The sequence below is a fragment of the Branchiostoma belcheri genome, unplaced genomic scaffold (assembly GCF_001625305.1).
Source record: "Branchiostoma belcheri isolate BF01 breed outbred unplaced genomic scaffold, Haploidv18h27 scaffold92, whole genome shotgun sequence".
Lineage (NCBI taxonomy): Eukaryota > Metazoa > Chordata > Leptocardii > Amphioxiformes > Branchiostomatidae > Branchiostoma > Branchiostoma belcheri.
The window spans coordinates 1318988-1339111 of NW_017804598.1; the positions used below are offsets into that span (position 1 = coordinate 1318988).

At 41.1% G+C, this 20124-nt stretch overlaps 1 protein-coding gene across 4 annotated transcripts in view; it reads left to right on the plus strand.

Annotated features, from left to right (window-relative positions):
* LOC109488205 (condensin-2 complex subunit D3-like) overlaps window positions 1-20124 on the plus strand; it is a 23101-nt gene that overhangs the window by 1588 nt on the left and 1389 nt on the right. Inside the window, exons 1-28 of one of the 4 annotated variants that reach the window (XM_019792390.1) lie at window positions 142-238; window positions 847-925; window positions 1532-1615; window positions 2267-2465; window positions 2939-3116; window positions 4131-4271; window positions 4917-5036; window positions 5694-5799; window positions 6265-6355; window positions 6797-6955; window positions 7672-7832; window positions 8233-8417; window positions 9202-9435; window positions 9960-10078; window positions 10254-10356; window positions 10853-11042; window positions 11459-11686; window positions 12086-12235; window positions 12269-12367; window positions 12748-12986; window positions 13776-13894; window positions 14434-14659; window positions 15179-15376; window positions 15892-16036; window positions 16452-16579; window positions 17076-17147; window positions 17765-17921; window positions 18759-19102. In XM_019792390.1, coding sequence (XP_019647949.1) covers window positions 859-925; window positions 1532-1615; window positions 2267-2465; window positions 2939-3116; window positions 4131-4271; window positions 4917-5036; window positions 5694-5799; window positions 6265-6355; window positions 6797-6955; window positions 7672-7832; window positions 8233-8417; window positions 9202-9435; window positions 9960-10078; window positions 10254-10356; window positions 10853-11042; window positions 11459-11686; window positions 12086-12235; window positions 12269-12367; window positions 12748-12986; window positions 13776-13894; window positions 14434-14659; window positions 15179-15376; window positions 15892-16036; window positions 16452-16579; window positions 17076-17147; window positions 17765-17921; window positions 18759-19102 — 4242 coding nt within the window. In that variant the 5' untranslated portion in view covers window positions 142-238; window positions 847-858. Of the gene's footprint in view, window positions 1-141; window positions 239-846; window positions 926-1531; window positions 1616-2266; window positions 2466-2938; window positions 3117-4130; window positions 4272-4916; window positions 5037-5693; window positions 5800-6264; window positions 6356-6796; window positions 6956-7671; window positions 7833-8232; window positions 8418-9201; window positions 9436-9959; window positions 10079-10253; window positions 10357-10852; window positions 11043-11458; window positions 11687-12085; window positions 12368-12747; window positions 12987-13775; window positions 13895-14433; window positions 14660-15178; window positions 15377-15891; window positions 16037-16451; window positions 16580-17075; window positions 17148-17764; window positions 17922-18758; window positions 19103-20124 lie in introns of those variants that run through there. The other 3 variants (XM_019792389.1, XM_019792387.1, XM_019792388.1) reach the window with 3 other exon arrangements.

The following is a 20124-nucleotide window of genomic DNA, read 5'->3' on the forward strand; positions in this document are numbered from 1 at the left end:
CAGATGTGACAATGACACTCCTGCAGTCAAATGTTTGAACCGTGTAAATATTTGTTGTTTTTGTTGTTTGTTTCCAGACTGGGTAGACCAGGTGTGGGACTGTGACTTCACCCTCTGTGACCCGCCCTCGGAGGAGACTGGCATCACTGTAGACCGGCGGTACAACGAGCACCTTCTCCGCGCCACCCAGCTCCTGACACGATACTCCAACCAGGAAAACGCAGAACATGGCGGACAGGTGAAGTCTCAGGAGTTGACACTGTTCTTATGTTCAACAAATCTTGCAAATCATCCTTCCAGTTCTCGATTTCTGTAGCCAGTTAATTCAACTAAATGCTGCCATTGAATGATTGACATGACAGTAAGCATGGCAGCCAGTTCAGAACCTGGCACCACGACTGGTGAATAATGTTCTTTTGAGAAGCAAACAGAAGCAAACATTATGTTGTAATAACTTGTATGTTCTTTCGTCTTCTTCTTTCTTCCTTCATTTCGAGGCAGCCGCCTTCAACTAGCTGAAAATTCTGCTGCCTTTTGTAGCTAATACAAGATGGGGTTTACCAGGCCTCCATCCAGGAAAGTCGTGCACGTGTAAAGTGCCTTTCCCAAGGGCACAAGATCAGTGACATGGCAGGGTTCGAATTCGGGACCTCTTGGTTCCAAGCCAAACACTCTGCCCTTATGCCACACGACCCTACACATGTTGTCACGATAATTATGCTTAAGTACCATAGGTAACATCCTCTCTGTTGTTTCATAGTCCATTAATGGCCTTGTAACAGGACATGTACATGTATGTCACAAAAGTAGAAGGCTTGAGACCATGTTAGTTTGTTTGAACCCCAGGACTTCTGGAGCATGCTGAGTGACCATGACCTCTCCTATCGTAACATCATCGCCCTGGCCTTCTACTGTATTTATACAGGTGAGTCAGATTGTTGTAAGTTATGCCTCACTACACGACAGTGGTAGTACTAGTGTACCTGCTAACATGAGGCTGTCGGCAGAACGTACTGCACCAGCGCAAAAATCAATATTTTTCACAGTTTTCATTGGATATTTGGTCAGTAATTTGCATTAGAATTTTGCCTGTTGTCACTTGTCAGTGTTAAAGATTTAATAAAACCTTTCCAAGACAACATTTGAAAACAATAGACGTGTCATCCTTAAATAGACAAAATACAACCTTAATTTATAATAATAAAGGAGATGTTCTGTCAATGTGCAGCTAGCTTAATGCAAATTGTTTTCAAATGATATATTCTCAAGTTTTTCTTGTGTCAATTGTAAATTCTTTTTACTTTACAAAAAAAGATAATTTCCCAATGGACACATTCCACCTTTGCATTAGCAGCCAAAGCTTTCATCATTTTGGAACTGCCTTCTGTACAAGACAGCAATTCATGTTATGACTTCATGTATCTATGTAAATATATAAGATTTTTCACACTAGAACCAAGATATGTATATATTCTGGTGTTTTGCCCATTCAGACTTGGAGTGATATTTTGTTTGTACATTGATGCCCCAGGTCAACAGAGAGTAGCCAGTGCAGTGGAAAAGGAGGCAGCCTGTCTGGCCACAAGTCTGTACTTCAACCTGTTACAGGTGCCAGGTAAGCTAGGTGTTTACAGAGTTACTACTAATAGACTGTTTTACAAGTATAATATTGCAATACCTGTTTATTCCCATGGTTTTGAAAATCAGCCTGCCAGAAATTTTCTAATTGAAGAAAACTTGATGGACAATGTCCATTCTCATATAAAGAGCTGTATGGTAATAATTCAAGGCTTTATTTATTTTATTTATTTATTTCATCTCAAGACGGCTGGGTAGCCCCAATTCAGCTTGTATCAGCTGTTTTCCAAGGGGGCCCAGCAAAATTACACAAGACGTTGTAACATACAGTGAGACAACATACAGTAAACATAAAAGTCCGATCAGGCTTTAAATATGCCTATACATTTTTGATAAGTAATGCAGGTTAGTGCAGGTGAAATTGGAACTGTGCAGGTAGTACTGATGTAGTACTGATCGAGGGGAAGAAAAACAGAGACTCGCACCAGAACTCAGGCACTCTAAGCATAAAAACAAACAATTACATGGTGGAGAAGTTGTATCTATGGTATTATGAGACCGAGGAAATGTCTACGTAGGTGTATGTGGATTTTTATTTGCTTCATTGACTGTTGACCACCTATGAAGTACATGTATAAAGTCAGTTTCAAGTTTTGATCTTTTCCATGTATTCTGTTCTGAACCACAGGTAGTGGTGCATATGGTACATTCCATGCTGTGTTGTTTGAGAAGGCCATGAATGTACTGAAGCAGTGGCCCCAGTCTGGAGGGAACAAACGCAAACATAGGAACGACGGCGCAGAGGCAGGGAAGAAACCATCCAAGGCTCCCAGGAGGGGGGGTCAGGCCCAGGGCAGGGAGGAGGACATGGAGCAGGAGGGAGACAGGTCTGTTTTTTTGTTTGTTTGTTTTGCATAAATGATAAACTGCCTTTAGGCGTAATACATCAGTTTTGTAAGTATAATCTGTGCAAGACCGAGCGTACTGTAATGTTAAGGTTTGAACTACTCTCACCGGGAAAGACCCCTACTCTTTTTGATAACTGTGGTATGTTGGATCTTAAGGACACAGAAAATAAGAAAACCACAGCAAAATTTCCACCCATTTTACAATAGACTGCCAAATTAACCCAGCCAAATTGAGTTTGATCACTAGAGATTACCAAAGTCTAACAAAAATAGAAAAAAAGCTAATCCCTACCTACCAACGCTAATTTTTTCATGACTGAAACAAGAAACACAATTTTTTTTTCCTAGGTCTAAGTCCAAATATTCTTCTGTTGGGAATTACAGTTCAAACATGTTTCATATTGACTTCCACTACGACAAGCAAACTTTCAAGCTAACACTTGTTTTACCAGAGATGGGGAGAACGAGGATGAGGATGACAGTGATGGGGAGGAGGTGGTCCTGTCAGCGCAGGAGACGGCCAGAGTCAAACAGCTGCTGATTGGCTGTCTGAAGGACCTGATCCGCCTCCTCAACTGTGGACACTTCTCACTCAAGGAGCGCCAGGAGACTACCCAGCATGCACTGGAGGTATGACATCATCACTGTACCAGGCTTGTTTGTGCTTTTGACTTGTTTTGTTGAAAGAAAATAAGCAAGTTTTTTTCTGGGACCAATTCATCTCCCCTTCATCCTTCTCTATGTAAAGTATGGTGTCAGGGTTCAAAATTCCACCTGCATGTGCAGGTAAAATTGGAGCTGTGCAGGCATTTCTGATGTCTACCTACACCTACATGTCACCTGCACTGGTCCATGTACTGGGTATATGCAGGTTAGTGCAGGTAAAATTGGAGCTGTGCAGGTATTTCTGATGTCTACCTGCACCTAACCTGCACTGGTCCATGTACTGGGTATATGCAGGTTAGTGCAAGGTAAATTAAAGCTGTGCAGGTATTTCTGATGTCTACCTGCACCTAACCTACACTGGTCCATGTACTGGGTATATGCAGGTTAGTGCAGGTAAAATTAAAGCTGTGCAGGTATTTCTGATGTCTACCTGCACCTAACCTGCACTGGTCCATGTACTGGGTATATGCAGGTTAGTGCATGTAAAATTAAAGCTGTGCAGGTATTTCTGATGTCTACCTGCACCTAACCTGCACTGGTCCATGTACTGGGTATATGCAGGTTAGTGCATGTAAAATTAAAGCTGTGCAGGTATTTTTGATGTCTACCTGCACCTAACCTGCACTGGTCCATGTACTGGGTATATGCAGGTTACTGCAGGTAAAATTGGGGGGTTCTGATGTCAACCTGCAGCTAACATGTAGGAATTTGTGGTTTTGCATTTGTTACATTGACTGTTATAGTTAAAGTGTAAAAGAAATACACATTTGTAATGGTAATAGTTTCTGAACAGTTTTCAGTATGGTCCATTCTTCCTTAAGTCCAGGTAAAATTTGTCTGGTGAAGGTAATTTTTAATGTTAGCTGCACTTGCAGGTATAATGGAGAAAAAAAGTATTTCAAGCCCTGATTGTTGATGTTTTGTTGTTATTGTCGATGTCGATGTTGTTGTTGATGTTATGGTTGATTTTGTTGTTAGACCCTGGTGTCCCTGACCAGAGTAGAGCTGACCCATGAGGACCTGACCTACAGTACCAATGTGACCCTGGCCCATGTGTCGTCCCTCACACAGCTGGCTTATATGGCTCTCAGTATTCTCTCCAGCGGAGCACACGGAGAGGTCAGGAGTTTAACTCTCTTTTGTCATTTCTTCCTTCTTTCTTATATGAATCTGTTTAACTCTTAGTCCCTCATTTCTTCCTTCATTCTTCCCTATTTCATTGATCTATTTAACTTCCTTCTCTCCTTCATGTATCTGTTTGACTCCCTTCATTTCTTCCTTTTGCCCTTGTGGATTTGTTAAAGTGTCCTTCATTTCTTCCTTCTTTCCTTTATGGATCTGTTTAAGTCCCCTTCATTTCTTTCTTCTTTCATGTATCTCTTAACCTCTCATTCCTTCGTTTCTTCCTTCCATCCTAGATTTCTTTGTTCCTTCCTTTGTTCCCACCATTTGTCCATTCCACAGTAAAAGATTATGGTCTCTTTAATCTACTAGTGTCTTTCCTACCTGATGAAGATAAAATTATTGTAATAAAGTCCTTTATTGTGGATTTACCCACAGTCAAATTGATGAAAATGGTAAATATAAAGTTTAGATCAAAAATAAAGTGTAAATAAAAAGATTAAAAGATCTGATACATGTCAGAAATGCGCATTTCTCATTCATTTTTTTTGTTTACAAATGTAGAATACAGAAAATGCCAGTACTTATAGAGGTGAAAATATACATAAATAAAAAAATCATTTTGATTGTTGTTTCCTGTAGGTTGTTACTGTAGTGACCAGGTTGTTCCGTCAGCTGCTGCCCAGTGTGCTGATGATGGGGGAGGGGGGCAGTGTGGCTGCCAGCGCTATCCCACAGGCCCTGCAAGTCATCAGTTCACAGGTACATGTAATGCCTCTGTCATTCACTTTACCTGTCACCAGATAACAGGTAAAGCTGTATAGATATTCAGATAAAGCTATAAAGCTATTCAGATAGACTGAAGTAAAATGTGTATTAAAGGAGCAAGATGACAACTGGTTTTGAATGTATGTAAAAAATACTTGCAATTGGTAAAATAATGGTGAGACTGCATGTACAGTTGATTGTGCTATAAGTTTAAACTAATTTCCAACACACAAAAAATTGGACTTACCCAAATTTTCAACTGTCCATGTACAACTACAGTCTTATAATGTAAAGGAACAAGCAATTCACCACTTCTGCGACGTCACGTTATGCAGATGAGCATATCATATAGGTTGCAGACAGTGTGTGCCTAAAAGTAGTGTGATATAGCCCATAATTATTTTACATGTATATCAATACCTGAATATACACTGTCAGATACATTGGAAAGAAACAAACTGCATCATCTTGACCACAAATTATATACCGAAAGAAATCCCTCAAAATCACAGTACATTAAAGGTGTAAACACGCACACAAACAAAAACAAAAACAACACCCTCCGGAAGGATATCTCCTCCCCTTGAGGTATACATGTATGTAATATGGAGATGTGAAATGTTTGATTTCTTGTTGTGTTGTACATTACAGGCTGTAGGCTATGCCTGTCACCTGGCGAGGCAGGGTGGTGAGACAGTACTGCCTGTGTACCGGATACTCCTGCAACACTCCTGCTACAGGGTACCTGACAAGGCTGGTAGGACTGCCTAAAATCTTCAGAATCGGCTCTTTCCAATTTCTTGGTGTTACAGTTCATTAGAAATATCCACCTGCTTAAGGCAAGTTTAAATTTTGCAGGGTCTTTTTCAATATTGCGGAAGACAACCTGCAATTTTGCAGACTGAAAAAAAAATTAGGCCAAGGGTGCAATGTTGTCGGCATAATATTGTTTAAGACTATTTTTATTTACTACTGAATCTATACATGAAGACTTATGTATTTAGTAATTTTGCTTTTTTCAGATAAAAAAAAAATAATGTAAAATGTTTGCCAACGAGAAATTTTGTATATGTAATGGGTTTAGGTCAGGATCAGGACTTGTGTGTATAACTATAAGTGCTTGTTGAAACTTTGATTCTTGTGTACCTTGTATTTTCTCCTGTAAAAAATACTGGTATCTAATAACTGTCACATCTGATCAGTATGATAATTTGTGTTACAGAATACAGAACACGGGTGTCCCAGAGCGTGGTGAAAATGTTACAGGTCCTGCCCACGCCAGCATATGCCAGCTTCCTGAAATGGCTTTATGGGTAAGATATCTTTTAAAGTAAGCCCATAGCACACATAGCCTACTATGGCCTTGTGACCTTCTCCAGACCTTGGTTGGGAGTTTAAGTCATGAGCAAGGTCATCTGTGTTTGAGAGTTGTTCGGCAAGGTTGCCTAGCCCTCTAAAGTTCTCTGTGACAACTGACTAATGAAAAATCTAAGTAAGTTAGCTTTGACTAAACTGGTTAATGCTAAACACACAAGTTTAGAAGCTGTTGTAAACCGCATTTCTTTGTCATGAGTGCGAAATTTAGTGACAATCAGTATTTAGTAACAAATTTAGTAACAACTTTGCGTCAATGTTTTACTAGCACTTACACTACCTGCATGTACTTAGTACAAATTGCAATGCACCGACAACTATTCAAAGTTACAACAACAGACCAGACTGACTCTTCAGTTTTTAAAAAATTCTTTTTGCAGATTTTCCAGGTCGGACAAGACCGGCCACCGTATAATTGGCCTGGACATGGCGGTCGCCTTGCTTGGGGAGCCGGAGCGTGAGATAGAAGATAACGTCCAGGATGACCACCTCATCTTTCTCACCCGCATGTTTCTGTTGGAGAAGATGATCATTGCCAGGTAAGATATTATTAGGGCTCAAAATAGTTTTTCCTGCATACCTGCACAGGTGCAGGTGGGTTTAGGTTACAGGTGCAGGTAACGTTAAAAAATACCTGCACGAAATATGCTGGACAAATTTTAACTGCGCCATTTGGAATGTATTTTACTATTACCTCTGGCACTTGAGTACTTTCTGTAGTTATTTCTACCTGCTAGGCACATCAGGAATACTGACAGGAAGTTAGGTCAAAGGTCTCAGAAAAGGTTACTGATTTCCTTTGCCTTATGGGCAGCCACTGCATGCCAGTGGGAAAATGCATAAACATACATAAATAGGAAGGTAACATTCGCAAAGCAATTTTGTGCATAATGTTTACTTTCCCAATGGTCTAACCCATCAAATTTCAGCAACTGCTCTGTTTCTATTGTTACTCAAGCACATTTATATACATATCTACATGTATGGTAAGCAGCCTCTCCAACTCTGTCCTGCTACTTAGTGTAACCCAACACCCCAAAACCACTGGGTGTCTGCTACAGCACCAGTTACCATGGTCACAGACGTCTGGTCCAGGTCATTGACTTTGATTGGAGAAGAAGAAGAAACAGAGCGAAAACAACATGTTTCCTTCTGTGAAGGTAAACATTATCAGAGAGAACTTCACAATAAACAAGATTAGCAGTTCACAAAAATTAGGCATGAGATCTTCAGTTTCTTGTTTGTTTCTGTCCAGGTGCTCAGATGTAGCGGCCAATGTCCGTGGGCGCGCCCTGAGCTGCCTGTCCCAGTGTATCTCCTCAGACAACCCCAGCATCGTGCTGCTGTTCCAGGAGTTCCTGGCCTCGTCCCTCACCAAAACACCCGGGACTCAGCGATCCAACACTCCACTCATGGGTACTGTTTGTTTGTTTGTTTTGCATGTTTGTTCATTTGTTCTGAAACAACAGGAGCTATCTCACTATTTGCATCGACCTTGTCTTGACCTTGCTAACTTTTGTTTCCTTTTGGACAATCAAATATTTCTCTTCCCTAGTTATTTATTATAGTTCATGCTTATAAACCTGCTTTTCTGACAATTCTCTAGTGTCATTAACCAAAGTAAGCGGATGCTACCTGAAACGTCTGACCATTTCCCAAATCATATCCAGTTGCTTGAGTAACTGTTTTTTGAGCGTATGTATTTTTTATTACCCGGATGTCTAACCTTCATGAACGTATTGCATACAGTAGCTAGCTGAGTTACTACATGATAGTGATACTGACAGTTATGTCCTCTTACCTACATGTATCCCAGGGAGTTCAACTCCACTGACCCCCTTAGGGTTGACCCCCTCCCCTGGTGCCAGGACCCCCCAGGGGGAGTCCCCTGCCCCTAGGGATGTGTCCTTTGGGAGAAACGTAGCCGGCGGGACCTTGTTTTCCATGCTGGGGGAGCGACTCAATGATGAGAAAGTTGGAGTACGAAAGGCAGCTCTTCAGGTAGGCTAGCGCTGGCTTCTCAGCAGTGACATGCTTTTGTTACATGTACTCCGTGAAGGACATCAGTGAGGCCTAGGGAAAAAAATGTTGTTTCATATTTCCTGACTGACCCTAGAAAAAATTGCCGGCCCTAGCCCTTTTTTGCGTTGACCCCTGCAAGGGAAATACATGTACCGGTAAATTTTTTTGAGCTGATCAATCTCTTTTAGCTCCAAGATCTGATACCTAAGTGATGAAACATTGTACAATCAGTTTTCCAACATTGACATTGAAAATTAAAGTGTCGTCATGCGGTTGGATTATTAGAGATCGTAAAGTCTAAAAAAAGAAAGAAAAACAAAAGATAATCCCTACCTACCGAACCTAATTTTTTTCTGGACTGAAACAAGGAAACACAATATTTTTTCATAGGCCTTAAGGATAATAACATATTGAGTCCTTCATTGATGTACAGTTGACAGTGTAAAATTGTAATGTACAGCTGTTTCATTGATTGTTATGTGTACATGTATCTCCACTTCAGGCATTTGAAATACTATGTGAAAATCAAAAGAAAAAGCTTCAAGGATTGTCATGAGAGAGATTTTCCATACAGAAATTCAGTAAAATTTCTTCACATTTGCAAAAGCTGAGTTATGGGTTTTGGTACTGGTACTGTTTTTAAGCTAAAAGACATCTGTACATATATATTTTTTTGTATCATGACTATTGTCTAAGTCAGACTTTTTGGTGATGCCTCAGGAGTAGATCCTCTAAATACAGCTACATTGTATCTCCACTTCAGGCGTTTGAAAGCCTGGTGTCGATCAGTCCGACCCCTCCATCGGTGAAGGAGGTTGAGACGATCTACAAGCGCTGCATGGACGTGTCGCTGTCAGTACGGAAGCAGGCGCTGCAGTCGCTCACCACGGTACTGCACAAGAACCCCGCCCTCCCGCATGTCCACAAACTCTGGCTGGAGGGGGTGGTGCCCGCCGTCCTGGACAGGGAGACTTCCTGCTCCGAGAAAAGTCTGGAGGTCAGTAGCATGAGAATGGTGATTGTAGACACGGAAGGGAAGTTACGAAACTTAATACTTTACATCAGTTTATATTCATGGTAGTAAAGTTCGCTGTTTAACCTGCACTGGTGCAGATAATATTGAAAATTACCTGCACCAGACAAATTTTACCTGCACCTCTTGGACTTTGAGAAAAATGGATCACATCAAACTGTCTGAAGTCATTTTTTAGACATCAGATGTACCTGCACAGCTCCAATTTTACCTGCACTAAGGTGCATACGTTGTATGCGCCCACTATTTTGAGCCATGCATAGCTTAACAATGTTATACAAAAGTCACAATACTTATATCTGTCCTTGGTGCTGAACACCATCCACACATGTACATGTATCTTGTTGTATATCTAGAGAACACTGAAGGCTGAAATAAGTTTTGCATGTAGATTTTCTGCCAATGTGCAATTTTGCATGTGACCAAAAAAAACATATTTCAATTCCTGCAATGTAATTATATGTTATACATATGGCTCCATATTGCAGCTGCTTGAGGACACCATCCTGGAACAGATTGAGGACGTCAGAAAATCCCAGAACGAAAACTGTGACCTTGCCTGGAACTTGCTCAAGGTCATAGCTGGTATTGAGGGGCAGGAGTTGAGGTCAGTTAAATTTATTACTGTAACAGTAACCATTTAATTTCTGTACTTTTACACCATTCTTTCAAGTCTGAAACATATGAACCTATCTACATGATTGCTTCTATTGGAGGCACATAGTGACAGTTTTTTCCTTAGGCTGTGTTTATGTTATAATGGTGTTTTCTCCCTTCCTCAGACGTTACCTGGGGAAGGCCTGTAACATCTGGTCCCGTCAGGGGAAGCTGACCCCCAGGCTTGTGAAGGCTCTCAGCACTCATGTCAGCTCTGACCATACAGAGGTGAGATATGTATATTGTACTTTTCTTCTGGTAACGACCTGAACCGTGGTAACTGGTGCTGTAGCAGATACCCTGTATTGCCAGATTATATTGTGTAGCAAGTTGCAGTTCAGAGAGGTAGGGGCTGGTCACTATATATTTGAATGTGTGTATTAGTAAGAATAAACAGTCAGAGCTGTTAGTACAATGTACATGTACATGTACATGTAGTTTGTTTGGCTAGACCATGTGAAGGTAAACATTATGCTTTACAAAACCCACAAATTACAGAAAAAGTGGGATCCTTTGTCTTCCTCTGTCTTCAAAAAAGAAGTCAAACCTAGTAGTTTTTTTACCAGTAGTTCATGTATCTGTGTATTAATTGATTTTATACCAAATGTTTCTTCTGTTCCTGCAAATAGCCCTCGGGCATGAATTTGCAATAAACATTTAGTAATGATTAATTTTACCTTAAGTTTCTACATTTGTAGTTCCAACTATTAAACACTACTTCCAGGCTGCTTGGATGATGCTAGCTTTGGTTGCCAAGTACTGCCCCAAGATGGACTACTCCATGGTGCTGGACAACTGGCAGGGTTACCGTGACGGGCGCGGTGTCTTCAGCAAGGACACGGTGTCCTCCATACTACAGGTCATGGGCAGCATAGCAGGCAACATCCCCAAGGACAGAATCAACGAAATCATGGGTAGGGAGCTCCATTTTCTGTGGCTGTTGGTATATTCATAGTATTAGAATGGGGCATTTGTAAGCCAATGTACGCTTTTACTTTTTAGTCTGCCCATTTATACTGCTGTCCTTTTTTTGTTCCCAAATTTTACATCATGAATTATTAAGAAATTGAGACATTACAAACTGTGTCAGCAAACAGTGAACAATTGTAAGCCCTACATGTATGAGAATTGTGAATACATTTTGTATGTTTACCGTCATGTAAAATTAATGAATTATTATGCATCAACATTTAGCCTTCAGTTGTTATTTTTATTTTTATTCACGTAATATACTATATTTAAAGAGTCTTAGGCAAAAAGCACAATTTCTTATAATGTTACAAGTTGTTATTTATAAAACATTCAAACTTCTTTCTCTTACTTCTTGCAGCTGACTTGAAGAAACTGCTCCGAGCATACGCCTGTGATCCTGTCATGATCAAGGACCTGGTCCTGACCTTGGAGAAACTGACTAAGGGCTGCTCTAAGGACGCAGAGGAGGCCAAGGTCATGATAGATGAGTGGGCCACTGAACTCCTGAAACGCTCCGAGGATTACCTGTCTAGCCTGGTGCTGAATGAGGAGCTGAACACTGCTAACTTGGACGTCATGGCAGTCGGTAAGTACAAATGTAACATGTGCCAAGTAGTAAGACTCGGTAAAAAGAATCGTAGACAAGTTATGTTTACCTTCGCAGAAGTAATTTTCCTCTGTTTCTTCTTGTTCTTCTTCCTAAGCTCTTCTGTTCCAAACAAATAAATGTAGATGGCCTGGACAGATGGCTGTCACCATGGTAACTGGTGCCGTAGCAGACACCATAGTGGTGTTAGATTACAAGTCATTATGTAGCAAGTGGCATGACAGAGTTGGCGGGGCTGGTCTCCATATACATGTATTTTCTTTGCAAATATTACACCATACCTTACTACCTTTCTATTTAGTGACAATTTTAAGTACTAATTCATCTTAATTGCCTGTCAATATGATATTTACAATTTTTTGTGTACAATTGTTTCAGTCCGCCACTTATTCACGGTGGGCGAGGTTGCACAACTGTGTCCCGCCAAGACATCCAAACGGATCATCCTGATGGTACAGTCCTTCCTAGTGGACAACACCAAACTGGACGAGCTGCCCAGCAGCCAGGGCACACAGCTGTCTCAGATCCCTGCCAACCAGGGCACACAGCTGTCTCAGATCCCTGCCAGCCAGGGCACACAGCTGTCTCAGATCCCGCTGTCACAGCTACAGGGTCCCGCTGTACCACCTACAATCAGGGCACATGCCATCCTCACCATCGGTCAGTTCTGGTCTTTATTATGTTTACCTTCAAGTTGGCAGAAGAAAAACATATTTTTTTGCTTTGTTTCTTCCTCTTCTTCTCCAAACACATAAGGTCAATGACCTGAACCAGATGTCTGTCACCATGGTAACTGGTGCTGTAGCAGACACTCTACTGCTTATGAGTGGAACTGAATTGCACCTATAGCACAGCTAATTTAACAATGAAATCACAAACCGCTAAGATTTCTAACAACGTGTAAAATGTCTTTCATTAAAATGATATATCTAAGAAACTTACGATAGTAGATAATTTTTCTTGGTATCTTATTCCCTGGATGTCTAACCTTCATCGACATGAACTGTCCTTCTGTGACTGCTCTTGTTCCTTGACCACAGGAAAGCTGTGTTTACAACACGACGACGTGGCCAAGAAGTGCGTGCCCTTCCTGGCACACGAGCTGGAGACGTCCCCGCACATCCCCATCCGCAACAACGTGATGGTGATCCTGTGTGACCTCATCAAGCTGTACTCCACGTACATCGACCACCACATCCCTGCCATCGCCGCGTGCCTGAAGGACGAGAGCCCTCTCATCCGCAACCAGACCCTCATCATGCTCACTCAACTGCTGCAGGTAAGGCCACACCAATTTAATATGTTGGTTCTCAGATTTTTTCAGAAAAAATATGAATCGACAGGGCGAAAAAAAAATGAAAATAAAAACAGGCCTAGCCATCCTATTATAGCCCCAAATGCTATGATAGCAGCCATGAAGTCAACACAAAAAGGCTGGGTTCATATTAAAACAATCAATTTTGAACTTTTTTGCAAATCAGACAAAAATGAGGAGGCGAGTCCGAGAATCAACAAATTAAATTGGTGTGGCCTAAGGCATGGACAATTAACATTTTTGGTTTACCATTTCATTGAAGTTCAGATAATCATTACCAAATCCTGAGATCTTGACATTTTTAGGTACTCAAATGGATTTACAAATTAGTCTGGTATTTTAGTACGCTACACCTGTGAATGGGGGTTTTGAGCATCACATGGGGGTTTTGAAAACACCTGATACTGAAAATCACTACAAACACATGGAGGGCTTTGTGAATACTTACTACTGAAAAGCACTGTATGGGGGTTTCAAAAATATTTCACTGAAAAGCACTGTATGGTGGTTTCGAGAACACTTGTTACTGAAATGCACTGTAACATCAGTGTATTGCATGGGGCCCGGGGACTGCATGTCAGTATTGAAACACTAAATCTTGATATTTAGGAGCACTACAAATGTATATGGAATTTTACAGTTATTTTTGAATGAAAGGGTGGACTGAAAGATGCTGTATTTGCCCAATTATCTGTCTTTGTAGTTTTTACTGTTTTCTTCATCTGAAATTGCTTATTTCATTGTGGGCTGCAGGAGGACTTCATGAAGTGGAAGGGCACACTGTTCTTCAGGTTCGTCAGTGTGCTGGTGGACCCAGATGAAGATACCCGCAAAATGGCCGAGTTCTGTCTGGTGCATCTCTTGTCTGAAAGGTGAGTCAGCACAAGGAGTTAAGCATGAATGATGAACAAAATGGCTGATAAACTGATGGACTTACCTGAGCTACTAAGTACCTACATGTAATACCAGCTCAGAAAAGAACAAGAAATAGTTATGCCTTCAAGTACCAGAGTTATCAACCAAGGATAGTGGTGTTCAAAAACTCATTCTTTCCTAGAACTATCACAGAGGGGAACTCGCTGGCACCAAGTACAGTAGGGGCAGTAGTATCATTGATACCTTTAAACAATGTTTAGAGTTAGATGTGCAAGGGTTAAGTGTAACAAGACGGTGGGTGTAATGTGATGTAGTACTGTTTAATCACAATTTTTTTCGCAGTATATTTGTATTCGTGGTTTTCACAGTGACGACTGAGTCACTTCTATACTTTTTTCGGCAACTGCCACTACCGCTAGTTCTGCGCACATGTCCATTTTTCTCAGACTGCAAACTTTTGCTGTGGCAAAGCATAAAGTGAACTGTATGTTATGCCGATGTGCCGATATAACGAGACTAAATCTTAATCCCACAGGCAGCCTGGTATGTACTTCAACAACTTTGTGCAGTGTGTGTACCACCTGAACTCCTACCAGCACCATCCCGTCTACAACAAGTTCAGCGAGTCGGAGCGTGAGAGAAAGATGTTCTCGCTGGCCGGCGAGGCCAACCGGGAGAAGCGCCGGACGATCTACCGCTTCCTGTTGGAGCACATGAGCGACGAAAACCGCTTCAACCTCATCGGGAAGCTCTGTTCCGAGGTATCCATACAGTACAGTGTTCTTTGGGTGTGTTTTGCAAAAATGTTTGTAGCATAGCAAGAACACCGCTTGTCAGGGTTATACCACCCCTTCTGTGGTGACATACCTTTTCGATGCCTAATAAAAAAATTTAAAAAAATTGTGTTTCCTGACCGACCCTAGAAAATACTGCCGACATTAACCTTTTTTGGGTGGACCCCTGCAAGGGACAGAAATTTTTCTGCCTGATCAACCCTTTCTAGCTCCATAATCTGACACCTGAGCTGTACAGTCGTTTTTCTAACATTGACATTGAAAGTGTCCTCATGCAAGGTATACAGTACTTTGTTTAACTGTATTGTTGGATCACTAAACATAGCCAAAATCTTTAAAAAATTAAAATAAAGATAATCCCTAGTAAATTCCCTACCTTATACTGACCCTAATTTTTTCAGGACTGAAACAGGAAACACAGTATTTTTTTTCAAGGCCCAATAAATACAAAAGGAACACAATATTAATACTACATCTTTCCTGTAGGTGCTGGAGGGTTTTGTGGACAGTGTTCTGCCCCTGAATGCGGAGACCAGTCAGATCCTGCAGGACACCCTGGCCATCCTGTCCTGTAAGGAGATCAAACTGGCCTCCCTCAAGGCCAACGCTGAGGAAGACGCCCTGAACGAGGGGGACGCAGCAGGGGCGGCCTTCCACAGGGCCACCAACAAGTTCCTCACACAGGTCTGTAAAAACTTACAAACAATTATTACCACAACAAGTAGCATTTCATGTACTTACTGCACAAGCCTAGTGTTGTTAAACTAAGGAGTGTAGACTATTCTTTACTTTACAATTTTTACATGTACATGACTCTGTGGATCAAAATTGTAAACTTGTCACAGGTTGGACCATAACTAACTTCTTCTGTCTTTGGCGATAAAGATTTTTTATGTTTACCTTAGCATGAGGAAAACATACTGTAACTCATCTTCTGTTCCAAACAAATAAAGTCTGAATGACCTGGATCAGACACCATGGTACTGGTGCTGTAGCAGGTTTTGGCTTACATTATGTAGCAAGTGGCAGGACTAGAGTTGGAGGGGTGACCATTACGTTTGAGTAAGAATAAACAGAGCAATAAACAGGGCTATGCATGTTGTTAACTTAAACATTGTGTATTTGCTTTGAATGTGTTACCTTTCTAGCATAATGATTAAAAATTATTTGACTTCTCATATTATGATTGTGTGCTGCAGGTGGTGAAGAAGAACATGATAGAGAACATCGTGCCAATCATCATCGCTCTGAAGCACCAGCTGGAGGCCAAACGCTCGCCACTTCTCCGTAACCTCATGGTCTACCTCAAGGAGGTCATGAAAGACTACCGCAATGAAGTCAAAGGTCAGCTGCCTTTTCATCCATTCATTCACTGCTTTAGTACTGCAAGTGCTGAGTGATCATGATGGTTTAGTCTGTAGTCTATCACAGTCCTTCAAAACTAGTTGATCCCATGACAGTCTCAGAATCATTATATACATGTTCTATTTCTACTATGCCCTATAACACACCTGACTCTATTTCAACCAAACGCAATAATGCAAAATAAACGCAAGCTGTAGTAAAGCCTCATTGCACTACATGTACCTAAGGTATGGAAGAAGGGTCATACTTTGTCCTCACTCTGACTCTGAGGGCCTCAGAATTGCTCACCTTATCTTTTATACATTGGAAATATTGAAACATGAACAATTTGGCTTAGTCATTTCAAAGCCACTATACAAAATAATAATTTTTTAAATCTCTCTCTGGCTCACAGATATCATGGCGGCCGATAAACAGCTGGCGAGTGAGATTGAGTTTGACCTACGGCGCTTCGACGAGCAGCAGCGGGAACAGGAGGAGGAGCGACAGCGCCTGAAATCTGCGGCGACTCCCGCCTCTGCAGTAGGTCTAAATCTCCGTGCTGTAAATCCCAATTTTTTTTGCGGTACTTTTATATCCGCAGTTTTTGCGATCACTTCTATACCACAAACATATCATTACCACTAACAAATGATTCGCCGACTTTCTTTTTTCTGCACATGCCACCGCCCTGAATGTATAGTTCCGCGAACATGTCCATTTTTCTCAGACAACGAACTATTGCTACCGCGAACATAAAGTGTACTTCATAACTTCTGCATGTTTTGGTATGGTACATCTTTTCGTCATTGACGGTAAATTTGTCAAACAGTTCTTTGAATCTGAAAGCCAGCCCCTAGCTGTGGGAAACATCTTTTGTGGAAGCATAATTTTGATGGAATGTATTGTACACAAAAAAACTCATGGTCTCAGTATACCAGCATTCACTCCTGGATATTCTGACCGGATATTTCGTTAGACTGAATGATATTGACTTAAGAAAAGCAAAGTAACGAGTATACCAATGATTATTCCCCAGGGAGTTCCCACTCCATCTGCCCCTGGAAGTGGAGCAGGCGCTCCAGGCACCCCGCCCAGACGTCCTGGTCAGGTATGTGGTAGTAGTAGTACAATCTTACTTACCTACATGTACGTGGATGTGTCTGCAGCACTGTACAAAACGTTTGTCAAAATTATCTCATGCATGGCTTTGTGCATATGGTGGCATTGTTATGGCAGAAGAGTTCAAAGTTGTGACATTGGCAGATAAAGATTATGTAAAGGAAGACGTAATCTGCATTACCATGAGAAAATATTATGACTCCATGGTGGTAACAAGGCAGGAATTTCATACTTGTAGCATTTGCAAGCTATTAGTCAAGATGAACATAACTTATGCAAGTCAAAACCTCATTTGCATAATTAATGACAAAATGCTAGAATAGCCTTCTTTTCTTAAGATAAGACTGACATTGTACAACATTTATTGGGTGTAGAATATGATGAACTGATGTAATTTATGCAACTGATGATTTTATGCAAAATTAATAGTCAATGAAAAACGTAATTCATTGCATTTGTTGAAGGTATGAGGTTGTGGAACTCTAATTTTTCTTCTCAATTCAGAAATTACTTGTTCAAAAGACTAATACCATTGATTAACTTATCTGGATAAGGAAGACTTAATATAAAACATGTAATATTTATGACTGTGTACAATTTTCCCAGGTTGGAAGTCCCCACGAGCAGGCTGCCCTCCCCCGAACACCAGCTGCTGCCCTGGGCTCCAGACACCTGAACGTGCTGGCAGTCATCAACTCCGCCAGGAAGAACATGTCCGCCCGCAGGGCCCAGCGTGCCGGCGATCAGCCCCAGGGTGGGGAGGGTAAGCCCTGTACCATCTCTTGTTACAACATGACAGGAACTTATGAAGCAGTTGTAATTTCTAGCACAAGAGATTTGGACTTACCCAAATTTTCGACTGTACAACTCCAGTCTTGGTCAAGTAATGAGCAATCCACCGCTTCCGTGAGTAAGTCCAATCCCTTGTGTTGGAAATTACAGATTAGACTGCTTCATAATGACACAACACAGATAAACCAATGAATATATGCTGGAGCAGTTGTCCTGTCAGTCTATTATTGTAAACTTTTATGTTTTTATTTTATTTCGATGTGAAGTTGGCATGAGTGGATTGGAGGAGCGCATGGACAGTAACCTGTCGTGGGTAGCTTGACACATGCTTTTTCTGTCTTCCATCCTTTGTTTTAGGCATGGTAATGTTGAAAAGATACAAAAAAAACATGAAAATACCTGGTATATGAAGTTAGAATCTGTTGTTTCTCTTGTCTAGTTATCCTTGATTTTGTAAAACCCTAATTTTGAAAAGAAAAGGGTTCATATGTTCACATGTAGATTCTGACTGTGTTAGTTTCTATGATGTAATGTAAGGCACATGTCGTTTGAGGGGCAAATCCAAAGATACATACACCAAAAATTGCTCCCATTTTATGAGTGTGGGATAGTGCATGAGTGAATATGGGAGTGAGTGTTTAAGTGAGTGAGTGAAAAGATTACATCAATGCACATGTACATGTATGTTGTTAGGCAAGTAGACAGTGGTTTGAAGGGAAGCGAGAAACCTATTGTTAATGCATAAGCTAAAATCGTCAGAAATTTGACATATGCATCATTGTCACTTGTTTTGTTTGTCTCTGTTTAGGCTCCCCCAACACTAACAAAGCCTCAGAACCTGCTGACCAACCTCAGCAACCTGATACCCAGCAGCCTTTGCAACTGCCTAACACTGACACCCCACCTGTTACCCATGAACCTTTGCAGCCACTTAACCTCGATACCTCACCCACCCCTGCAGGCACCCCCGGCAAACCCTCGTCTCCCAAACCTCCGACCCCCGCCCGCCCCGGGGAGCTCTCCCCCCTCCCTCCCCCTCCACGGCCCCGCACCCCCCTGAGATCTGTAGGGTTCCTGACCCCTGAGAGGACCAGGCAGCCGTGTCGAGCCATCAGTACACCAGACAACACCATACAGGATATCACCTTCCAGGTACAGCAGCTTTCATCCTTCTTTTGTACACTATACAATGTACATGTAAGGCCCATGCAGATTTGATTATGTGGATGACATCCTGTGGGCACCCCAAAACTGATGCGTGTGAAAAAAGTTGCTTTTATTTTGAAATCTAAGTGGTCAGGTAGGTTGAACAAAGTTTAATGATTGAACACACTAAGTATATAAAAAACATTATATACACTGTATTTGCCACACAATAAATATTTTTTCTGTTCTTTCACATCTTTGACATTGGAAGACTTGGTGTGGTGGAAGGTAGTAGAAATTCGAGCCCTGCTTCCCTAGCCTTCCTCTGGCACCTTCCTTTCGACCTGTCATCCTTCCATTACTCAAACAAGACTTTTGAAAAAAGTTTATCTCGGCCGCTGGCCATGTAGTTTTGTGTTCTTGGAGGATGTCCACATAGATTTGTGTAACTGCTAGAGAGGAAAGAATGTATTACCTAGTATGTTCATACCTGTAACACCAAACAGGGTAATAAGTTGGCTTCCATTATCATTTGCTTCAATGGAATTAGTGAAAAATGATCATTGCTAAATACAATATGTAACCACTACAATAATTTTCATTTTATTTTATTTTTTTATTTTTATTTATTTTTTATTTATTTTCATTTTATTTTTTATTCTGTTTTATTTTATTTTATTTTATTCTATTTTATCCGTTCTATGCATTATCAAACTTCTCCTCTACTGCTAGAGCTACTAAAACTTCAGACCGAATATATTAAACATTTTAATTCGCCCCCTCTAGCGGTTTGGGCCAAATTGCAGCTTTCCAAAAAAATCCAAGATGGCGGCGGCAGATCGGGGCGCGGCTCGGCGATTGCCGATTTCATTGTATTTTCCTTGGTCTTTTACGCGATTCAAGCAAAGAAACAAGTTGACCACAAGAACAAAAGAGTAATACAGCACTGGGAATCTAATGGTCCGTTTTGTTGGGCGGTAATTTCTCATTTCAAGTGAATATTTACTTGCGTCACAGTGATTTTATTC